Genomic DNA, 11,863 nt, shown 5'->3' on the forward strand with positions numbered 1-11,863 from the left:
TGAGCCAGGAGGTGCAGGATACTGACAAGTGGAGCTGAAGGCAGAGCAACCCAGGGAAAAACAGTGTCCGTGAGTACCGGGAAGCTTGCCAGGGGTCTGCCCAGGAAGGGGACCACTCCAGTGGAGAGTCAGTGGACAGGGGCTAGCAGGCAAGGGAAGTGAGAAAGGGGGTGCCAAGTTAGGACCCTGAAGAGGAATCAATTCAGGAACATATCTTACTTCACTACAGTGGCAAAGTGAAGCAGCGGCCTTGCCGCACACACTACAGTCAGTGGTCCTCAAGATTTGTGCATGGTTCATAGTTGGAGTATCCCACTTATCCCTTCTCCCATCCCAGTTCACAATAAAACACAAAAACCAAATCCCCTGTTGTCTGAGCCAAGTGTTTAAGTGATAAGTTTTTACAGACTGTTTCTATGGGTAACCCAGAGGAATCCAATCTCAGCAGCTCCCTAGGGGCCAGTGCTACATATAATAAGGTAAATCACAGTTGTGCCATCAAAAAGTGTCGCTGCTTCCCTTAATTGTGGATGTCACCCCCGGTTCACAGAAGCATGTAAGGGACCAAGTGCACCCCATAGCGTACAAGCACTTAACTAGACTTTATTAACAACAATAAAACGAATAAGAATAAATCACACCAGGGCTCTGTATACAAGCCGGTCCTGAAGTAGTGTGGACCACTTCCTGGCTCCCGGCGCGTGGTGACGTCACAAATGTCAGTAGTGCACATGTACTCACATAAGAAAAGCACTTCATTGAACATTATTTTAATGCATAATGGGTTGTAGGGAAGAGCAAATTTTCACCATTTTGGCATAAGGCATCGGAGTCAATTGCAAAAGCAAAAACAAAAAATGAAAAAAAAATTGAAAGGGTGAACCTACAACACACTCACCGGTCCTCTCTACTGTAGATGTCATCTCCTGCTGCCCACGCCAGCCCGTTTAATGGGCCATAGGCTTGAAAACTGCATTACACAGCCCCAATGGCTATGTTGCATCATAATGCTCACAACAGCTAGCAATCAATGGTCAGCATGGCCACGTGACCGCATTGACCATTTTGTTTCTTCTTTCTTGCTTGATGGTGTCCCGAAAGAAAGAAGACACAGAAAAGATTCTCACTGGCCATGTGGCTGACCGGTCATGTGGCTGTACTGACCAATGAGTGCTGACCACTGCAAACAAAATTATAGTACACAAGTTGCCTGTTACACCAGCTGGCTTAGGCCTAGGTGGTGGGAGTAGGGAGGGTGTCGGGAGTTAGTTGACCTTTTTATTTTTATTAAAGGAAGAACTTGTCCTTTAGGGTGTTTTTAAGGGTTTAAGTGGTTTTAAATGGTTCCTGAGATTTACGAAAGCTTCTTAAAATTAGGGATTAGCTTCAAGTTCAGGACGAATGTAAATTTGACCAGATCCCAGCCTTTTAACAGCTTGACGAATTGCTGGAAAAAAAAATAGCCATATTTGCCAGGATAAGGTTCTTTGAAAGGATGGGGGGGGGGGGGGGGTGCTGTGCTGACCCCACTTGCAAGGTACTAAATGTTGACAGGTATGGGATGGGGTGAGGTTGGGTTGGCACACACTCGCTGCCATTACTTTCCTGGTCACCCAGGTTACATGCCTAGAAAAGGGCCTAGTAGGAATTATAAGGGGAACCCCAAGCCATTTTCTACTGTTCTGGGACCTCATGTGCAGTGTTAGGGCATGTTATTTTGAGGATTTCTGCATTCTCAATCTTGCCCATAAAGACACGTGAAAAGATCCTCTCACCATTGAATGCTATTTAAAAAAAAAAAAACATTGAGGGCCTCCTCTGATTACCAGTACACAGTCATTTAAGGAATAGTACATATATCCCTCCTTACTCCCGATGGCTCGTCACACAGTAAACAGTCCAGGGGTATTGTTTTTTTAGTATTTATTTTGGAACTTGGAAGGGAGAAGGGAATAGTGGGATACCAACTGTAACTATTCACAATGGATAAGGACAACTCTCACTTGCCTCAATGGGTTAAGTCTCCTTGCTCTTTTCTCTCCAGCAATAGGCTTGGTGTTTTACATTCTCTTCAGGACACTCACTAGCATACCCTTTACTGACACCCATCCACTGACTCTTCAAGCTGCATGGATGGCCCCCCTCAGGTCAGGCCCCTTGACACAGATCTGTACTCTCTGTACTGCAGAGACAGATCCTCCAGTGTCTCCCCTTTCAGTCAGCTTCCCTGGACCTCTGGGTTAAGCTCCTCACTGGCACTCTCTAGGACCTCAGGTCGACCACCTGAGGCCTCACAACCCCTCTACAGAGGAGGAGGCAGCCCCCTCTCCCTCCGGGACTCTGCTATCCAGCCGAAAGACTTTCAAGCACATGTGCTCCTGGCTTTTATACAGTATCCCTGCATGAACTGAGGCACTTTCCTCTGCCAAATCACCAAGGCTGTATCAAAAGCCTGTGCACTCATTTGTCAGGTTTCCTCCCAGTGTCCAATATGCCTCCCTATTGGACCAGTGTGAAACACTCTGCAGACAGAATGAGTTGCACATGAGCACATTGAGCAGACCTCACTAACAGATCCTGCTCTCTGGTAGGCAGAGAACAATATAGATTTACCTGCAGCTCTTGTAAACAGACAGGACCCCAAACCAGAGGCGGCTGGTGCATTGGGGGCGCAGGGGCGCCGCCCTACCATCCATGCGTCCGGCCCCCTAATCTACATGCAGGGCGCCAGACGCATGGAGTTCAATGGGGCTTTTTTATTTTTTTTATTTAACCATGTGATTAGAGCCAGAGGCTCTAATAGGCTTAAACAAAGGGTGGGCTCAGGGCGCAGAGCACTGTGCCCCGAACCCACCTAGTTGTGTGACAATAGTGAATGAATATTCGCTATTGTCACACGGATCCTCCTCCTGGCCAATCAGGAAGCGGACCTGAGACCAGTTTCCTGATTGGCCAAAAGGGGAAGCCATGCCATTGGGCATGGAGGAGAAGGGAGGAGACGAAGAAGACTGAGGGGGAAAAAGCCGTTTGCTCCTGCTGCTGCACATGTACAGATGTCCAGGCATGGTGAGTGAGCGGGGGGTGGGGGCGGGGCCCTGCTGTGGTGAGTGAGCCAGGGGGCGGGGTCCTGCTGTGGTCCTGGGAGGGGGGGTATGGTGTGCGGCCTGGAATGGTTCGGGGGGGGGGTGTATGGTGCGGTCTGTCTGCTGCCCGCCTGGCCAGCCGCCACTGCCCAAAACTATACTTTCTCTCTAGCACCTACCTAGGAGGGTGCTATAGTTGCATTTGTTCACATTCCCCCATATCCTTTTTTAACTATAGCATGTCAATTAGCCTTGAAAAAGGCCAGAAAATGAATTACAATATTCGCCTCCAATAGACTTCAATAAGGTTTACAGGGTCCGGGGCTTGCAGACTTCTCACTGGGTTCGCTACTTACATCTTACCTGAATCTGTTCTTGTGCCAACAAATTCGCCCATTGTTTTTTTTATGTTTTTTTATTCACAAAAAGTAAAAAACAGACAGCATGAAAAAATAACAAGCAAAGGGGAAAAAAAAGCACAATGAACATATAAAATATACCCCACAAAAAACACACTCTACAAAAAAAAACAATGAATCACCAAAGCAGCTCAACGAGTGAAATTGAGAATTTCAGCTTCAGCAGAATTTGGCCAATTGCAAAAATTACTAATTTAAAAGCAAAATTAATTTTGTGAAAATCAATCCACTCACCCTTTATGCCTTTATGGGCCAATTATATGATTCCATTCTACATTTAAGGAAACTATACAGTTTTCTTTGGAAAAGCCTTTAAATTAAAGAATCAGTTCAGCCAAATCCGAAATTTAATAAAAAAAAACCTGGTGGATTGAGGTACCCTGGTGTCTTATATATCTAATGCCAACCATAAACATTGCAGATATATGAATTATTTAAATTAGAGCGATCACAATCCCTAATAAATCGCATTATTTAACAATACAGCACATAAGGCATTTATCATTTCCAATGATGCAGCCAGAACTGTTGCAGTACTACTATGGTGTTCTGCCAATCAGTATGATGTAATGCGATAGGACGGCCATAGATCAAAGTTTTGAAGATGTCAGTGTAAATCTGCATTAGCGATTTATTCATGAGGAAAAGAAAAAAACAGCAAGGGTTATTTACTAAAACTGGAGAGTGCCAAATCTGGTGCAGCTCTGCGTGGAAACCAATCAGCTTCAAGGTTTTATTGCCAAAGCCTAACTGAACAAAGTTAAGTTAGAAGCTGATTGGCTACCATGCACAGCTGCACCAGATTCTGAGTGCTCCAGGTTTACTAAATCTCTCCAGTAATAGTTGTTTTTATTAAGTGGTTTATACTTATTCCCACTTTAATGAGTATCTCTGGTCCAGTCTGAAATCTGGCTATAAACTTTTTAAAATAACAATGTTCAGTACCTGAAAACCTAAATTAACCTTCACATGTGATTATTCCTCGTTCTTAGTCCCCACTGTCAAGTGAAAGTACAAATTTCCTGAATTTGAGAGCCGGTTGACATAGGCGCGACCCGACTTTGCCGGGCGACCTGTGAAGTCGCGGTGCGCAGCTCGCACCGCGACCTCGGAGCGGCATGCACGGACTTCATATCATTGAAGTCAATGCAGGTAGCTCCAGGTCGCCCCAAAGTAGTACAGGGCCCTTTTTCTAAGTCGGAGCGACTTGTGTCGCTCCTATTAGAACGGGTCCTGTGCTAATCTATGGCAGGAGACCCACGGCGACTTGTCAGACGACCAGGTCGCCTGACAAGTTGCCCCAGTGTGAACCGGCTCTTAATGAATCCTGACCATGTGGTTACCATAATGGCTATGACATAGTATCACATGGGTTTGTTTACAAACAAACCTTCCAGTTTATACTGTCACAGTGCCTAGCACATAGCGGGGCACTGTGACAGCTAAAGCCAGCACAGTGCAGTTGTTAAAGGGCAGCACTGTGTTAAAAAGGTAATAATGTATTCATTTTGTTTTATTAACCTTCCTAGCGGTATTCCCGAGTGTGACTCGGGGTAAGATTTTAGTGCCAAAAGCGGTAACCCCGAGTCACACTCGGGGTAGCGCTAGGAAGATCGCTGGATGCTGGAGGAGGTTTTACTTACCTTTTCTCCGGGATCCAGCGATGTCTGCGAGCGGTGTGCGGCGGCGGAGCTCTCTCCCGATCGTCTGCGAGCCCCGGCTTCCGTCTCCGGCGACGTGACGTCCGCCGGGGGGTGGAACCGGCGGCAAATTCGAATGTAAAATGCACCAAACACACTGATATCGTTCAAAATAAAATAAAATCACATTACATTACCCCCCAGTGCCCTTTCCTGCAGTTTTACTGTACTTTTTATGTAAATATATGTATATATATATATATACATATATATACAGTATATATATATATATATACATATATATACAGTATATATATATATATATATACGTATATATATATATATATACACATATACATATATATATATATATATATATATATATATATATATATACACACACACACATATTATATATATATATATACATATATATGTATATGTATATATATATATATATATATATATATATATATATATATATATATATATATACACACGTATATATATATATATATATATATATACACACGTAATTCTTGTGAATGAGCAGCCCAAACCAACTGTATACATTATATATATATATATATATACGTATATATATATATATAATATATGTATACATAATATATGTATACATACATATATATATATATATATATATAATATGTATAATAAATGTATACAGTTGGTTTGGGCTGCTCATTCACAAGAATTACATGCTTTCAGCACCTAAAATAATGGTACCGCTTTCAGCACCTAAAATCCAAAAGAATCATACCGCTAGGGAGGTTAACACATACATTTTTTTATAAAATATACAATTTTACTTCGTCAGCTTATACTAAAAAGTCTGAACTGGGTATTTATTAAAGCTGTAAATGTCCTAGGTAAATTTTCAAGTTAATTGACACGTACTCAGAATCACGCTTACCTAACTTGCCTGCAATGACAGCTCCTAATAGACGGAGATAAAGCAAATTGGTCCACCTGTAAGAGAATTTAATTCACATCGGCAAACCGTTCCTGACACACCAACTGAATGACTCCCCCTGGTTAGTGAAACTCACCTATGCACCCTGGTGGTTTAGAATGACCCCCCAAGAGTTCATTTTTATAGGGAATCCCCCTACCCCCTTGTGGTGGGAGAGTAATGGTAGAGGGTTGTATTCTTGGATAAGGTTGTGTAAAATTAAAGAAAGAAAAAGTCCAATAGATTTCTTGAATGTCGAGAAGCAAAGGTAGAAATGTTGGAAAAAATTGTCCCATCCAAATAAAGGGTTCTTGCCCAAAAAACAACACCGTAACTGTTAAAAGAGGCGCTGTCACCTTGCCAATACAGGGTCTCTGGCAAGGACATCCCTCAACCCCCATATACTTAAGCTTTTTGTGCTCCCTCACAGCTCCTTTCTGCTTTGCAGCCAATGCTGAGATCCGTTTGGTTAGTGACGCTTTACTCCTTTAGTCATATGACAGTTCTAGGGCCTCAGGCACTGCCAAATGGTAGCAAATCCCATGCTACTCTATACCCAAAAGTGCCAGGTACTCTTAATGAAGAAGAAGCTGCACACAGGTAAGGATAAACTGGAAAGGACAAGGCCATGGTTTAATTAAGTTGAAACAACATCATTTGACAACCCCTAACAGCAATCAAGGATCTTCCATTGAAGTTCTGTTGAAGGCTGATGAACACAGGACTGCATTTACCAAACAAGAAAGTACCGGGGTGTATTTCCCAAGGATGTTTTCATCAACGCCAACAAAACACTCCAATCCTGAAGAAGGGGGTGCCTCGAACTTCCAAAAACGTGTTGGCTTTATTCTTATGTGTATGGATTTCTCATGCATAAACTCTACTTTCCGGTGCTCCTCACCTGCTTCCCCTGGCCACCTAGATCAGTCCCTCCACAATTTGAGCATCCAGTGGGAAACACCCCATACTTATTTTCCAAACGTTCCACATTTCAGAAGAATCCCAAGAAGACACCCTACCACACGTCATATCCCTCCTCAAATAAAAATAGTGTCAGGAAGCTCTGCAGAACAACGAGCTAACAACTCAGCGGTGGACCTAACAAAGGACCATCAGCCGTACTTGACAACAGTGTTATTATCAGTAAACGCTCACATACTAAATAATCCTGATACGATGATCAGAGAGATTCAATGCTCTCCAGTTTGTAAGAGAGGTGGCTTTCCATTTCAAGTGTTTACTTATGAATACAGTGTTACGAAACATCAGTATTACCTTACACAATCTATTTCAGTGAAACAGTAGGTAATACACATAACATAACGGAAAGTAGGACTGAAAAAAAAAAACGCCCTTATTTTTTTACTTCATTTTGAACATGCTTTAAAAGAGTCAGTTCAAACAAGCAGGGACATTTTTGTTATAGGTTCGGTCTAGTGGGCAGAGTTATCTCCTGGCTTCTTTTATGTCTACCTCAAAAAGTGAGATCTCCCTTCCGTAATTCCAGGCATTGTTCCTTTCCACCTAGGAGATTTGGGTGATCCTGTCATCCTTAGTTTATTCCAACTTCTACTTTTATATTCTCTCAAACATAACAACATAAATCTAGTAGGGATGGTGGTAGCCCCTCAAAGTGGCCACAGCAAGTGAAGATCCAAGAACTCAGCGGTAAAATTTCACCAACTAACAGAAACTGTCAGGGTGTTTAAAGTAGAACTAAAGGCAAAATGTTTTTTTATTTTTTATTTTGGAAGAGTTAGACCCCATTCACACTAGCGCGACTTGTCAGGCGACTTGGTAGCCTGACAAGTTGCCGTGGGTCGCTCGCCATTGATTAGCACAGGACCCGTTCTAATAGGAGCGACACAAGTCGCTCCAACTTAGAAAAAGGGTCCTGTACTACTTTGGGGCGACCTGGAGGCGACTTGCATTGACTTCAATGATATGAAGTCCATGCAAGTCGCGCTGTGCACCGCGACTTCACAGGTCGCCCCCATCAAGTCGTGTCGCCCCTGTCTGAACGGGGTCTAAGGGAGGGTTCAAACCCCATGTCAGGTTTTTCTGACCTATGTGTCTCGTTGGGGCCATTTTTCTTTACTTCCTGTCCCATAACCAAAACAGAAAGTAAGCTTGCTGTCACTAGAACTAGTGTCTCTATTGGAAGTTTTCCCCTCTATTCTTGTTTTGATGACAACCCAACATTTTTTATTTTCTTTCACTTTTACTGTTGGCAGACAGCAATAAAAACCAGATGTTCTCATAGCGCTTTACTTTATCCAAAAAGAAAAAAAAGTTTTGCCTTCAGTCATACTTTAACTCTCTCGCCTCTACCGAACACTAAAACATTATTTTTAGGTACACTGATCATTTGAATAAACCCAGTTGGGCCAACTCACACCAGCATGGAACGTTAAGATCATGTTAGTGCACAGGCATTCTGATTGACACTCTAGCGCACCACAATGAGCGGTAATGCACTACCAACTGTTGCGGTGCACTGCTGAAAATGCTGCATGCCTAATTTTTTTTGTCCATTGTGGTGCAATAGGCATCCCATTAAAATGCGTTTAAAACACCACAACAGACCTAAGTGGCAGGAACGGGTCCTTAGTGTTGATGTGATTGTTCTTTAGGGAAGGATGCAAGCCTCAAAAGTCCTTCATGTGACTCTCGTCCAAAAATAGCCCACATTGACTCAGCAATTGAACGTTAGACTTTGGCCAGTCATACACAAATAGACCTTCTAGATGACTAAGACAAAAGTCTCAATTCACATAGCTTAGTTTAACGATTGCCTAAGGCACTTTATGTTATGACATGTGACTGCAATTTTCAAATTTAATTGGATTAAACTGAAAGTAACTGTTGCTTTTTTGAAAATAAATAAATAAATAAAGCTGGCCATACACTCTTAGATTTTTTTTCTTCAGCCTAAAGGCTGAATGAAGAAAGTCCTACAGATTCTTCCATACAGCGCGGATTGTCATTGGATAAATCTCTCGCTGTGCCTATTGTAATCTGACAACCGGACAATTGAGCAGCCACAGTCCGGCCAACAATTTTCTGCCAATTTTTTCAATAAAAGGATGTTGGGCTGGGGGGGTTCCAACAGGATCACCCACAAAGCAAACTTCTTCAGGAATCGGCTGAAATTCACTCAACTCGCTGTATGGCCAACTAAAGTATTCCCTTTTCAGTCATGAGACTGTAATTTTCAAATTTCATTGGTCTCGATTGAAAAGAACAGTCACTTGTTTGAAAATAAGGATACCTATCCTGGTGTGTTAGCTTTGTTATTGAGCCTAGGGGAATTGACAACAATGAATTGACACAATCCTAAAGAGCAGTGGGACTTTCCGGGCCAATGTGAGAGGGATGGTCACAAATAGAGCCAAAGTATTGTTATAATAAAAACATATTTATTAAATCTCAAGAATAAAAGAAAATTTAAATTTGCATGTGGATATATTTAAAAAATATAAGAACATGCTCCCTGTGGGAGCGCTGATACAGTATACCAAGTAGGTAACAGTGGTCTCTGTTGAGCACAGTCTATAGGTCCCCAAAAAGCCGACGCATTTCACACCAAGGCTTCCTCAGGGCCAGAGAGACCTTAAAGACCGTTGTTCCCATGAGATCAAGGGCAGAACATATCATGTCCCGGGGCAGGAGTCGGGACCATGCAAAGCAGGGACGGCCACCATAAAGGCTAATATATAAGATTAGATCATAGATCACCGTACAACCGCCAAAAAAAACAGAAAACCAGGGTATCCTGATAATGGGTTGCTACATAGGGTAACCAGGTCCCCTCCTAAAGCCAATGGGTACAGTATCCATGGAGGGAGAGAGCCCTTTCACCGAGATGTCAGGCTTGTGTGTGTGACCAATCTTAATTGTATCACGTCCAATTCACATATTCAGCTTGACAAGGCAAGTGGTAGGTGCCAGTGTTGTTAGGTCCCAGGATGTCTGGATGTCAGACTTCTCCCTTGTATTGTCATGCTTCATGGATGCCTGCCTTCACACCAATTGTATTAGGCGCATTTGTGGTGAAAACCACAGTTACAACAAAATATGATACAAAGAAGAAGGCTCATAGGGGTTGATTTACTAAAGGCAAATGAGCTTTGCAAAGGGCAGTTGCTCCAGAGCTTAGTAAATGAGCAGAAGCTCTGCTGACTTCCATCACCCAATCATGTGCAAGCAAAAATGCTGTTTTTTTAATTTCCCTTGCATGTGATTGGGTAGTCATTGCAAAGTCAAGCTTCATCTCATTTACTAAGCTCTGGAGCAATTTCACTTGGCTTCTTATATCTTTAAGAGGCTTTGGTGGTGATTGGTGGTGGATTTAATAAAGACAACTAGACCACACTTTGCAAGAGCAGTTGCTATCTGCAAGGGCAATTGCTACAGGGATTAGTAAATGTTGTAAAGCTCTGTTGACTTCCATCATCCAATCATGTGCAAGCAAAAATGCAGTTTTTTTTCCCCTTGCGTGTGATCGGTTATTTTTTGCAAAGTGAAGCTTCAACTCATTTACTAAGCTCAGGACCAACTGCACTTTGCAAAGTGCACAGTCTAATTGCCTTTAGGAAATCCACCCCTTAGTGTTTTACCACTGAAACCCATATCATTTAAATGGAAATGTGTTTTTTTCTAATAATATTCAGAGAATTTCATCATTCCACATACAGTTACAACAAAATTTTACGTAGATGGCACCCACTGACCCAAACAACAATCAGAAGTAACAACAGCAAAGTAACAGCATCCAGTTTAAAGGGTCAATTCATCCAACCTTGATATTTCACCTGTGGATGGACACCAGTGAGCTGGCTTCCTTTTATATTACATGGGCTCCAGTTCTCTCAAGCTGAGCCACCAGCCAGACTCCACAAGCAATACATTCTCCCTCTTCAGGGTGCATTCTCTGTAATGTAACATCAGGTGGAACTTAAAGATGATGGTGAGACCTTCCTAAAGAAGATGGTAAGACCCACAAAATATGGGGTAGGGTAAGATGTGGATTTCCCATTGACAACGGGGTTAATTTACTAAAGACAAATAGACTGTTGGTCCTGAGCTTAGTAAATGAGATGAAGCTTCACTTTGCAAAAAATAACCGATCACACGCAAGGGGAAAAAAAACTGCATTTTTGCTTGCACATGATTGGATGATGGAAGTCAACAGAGCTTTACAACATTTACTAAGCTCTGTAGCAATTGCCCTTGCAGATAGCAACTGCTCTTGCAAAGTGCGGTCTATTTGTCTTTATTAAATCCACCACCAAAGCCTCTAAAAGATATAAGAAGCCAAACGTGATGGTGTCCATTCAAAACTGAAATATCTGGGTTGTGAAACTTAGCAATTTGTTTCCTTTGCAGTGCAGAATGGTAAACAATACAGACAAGCGATGCACTCACCTCTTATGAAACACGACGGGTATAGAGGAAAGGTTTCGAAGATACTGTTTGAAGCCATGGAGGTTTTCTTCCACTTCCTGATTTTTTTTTTCGAGAGTCGTCTGAAAGATCAATTACAATTTTTTTTTTTTTATACCTCCAAAAATGAAATAAAATGCCCCCCCCATCTGTGTGAATTCTGCTCTCTAGCGTTCTACAAACCCTACAGCCCCTGCATGCCCGTCCGCCCCATTCCTCCCATCTGCAACAGCGAGATTCAAAAATCATTCAAATGTCCTCAAATTGGTTGTGGCTTTTCGATGATTCTTACCGGCCCGTGGA

General features: G+C 42.5%; 1 protein-coding gene across 2 annotated transcripts in view; it reads right to left on the reverse strand.

The window, feature by feature from the left end:
• The window catches only part of RUNX1 (RUNX family transcription factor 1), a 412,164-nt gene extending 400,521 nt beyond the window's left edge, over positions 1–11,643 (reverse strand). Inside the window, exon 1 of one of the 2 annotated variants that reach the window (XM_082244907.1) lies at positions 11,543–11,643. In XM_082244907.1, coding sequence (XP_082101033.1) covers positions 11,543–11,600 — 58 coding nt within the window. In that variant the 5' untranslated portion in view covers positions 11,601–11,643. The remainder of the gene's footprint in view (positions 1–11,542) is intronic. The other variant, XM_082244905.1, reaches the window with a different exon arrangement.
• Positions 11,644–11,863: the final 220 nt, after the last annotated feature.

The sequence above is a fragment of the Pelophylax lessonae genome (genome assembly GCF_965119305.1).
Source record: "Pelophylax lessonae genome assembly, chromosome: 2".
Lineage (NCBI taxonomy): Eukaryota > Metazoa > Chordata > Amphibia > Anura > Ranidae > Pelophylax > Pelophylax lessonae.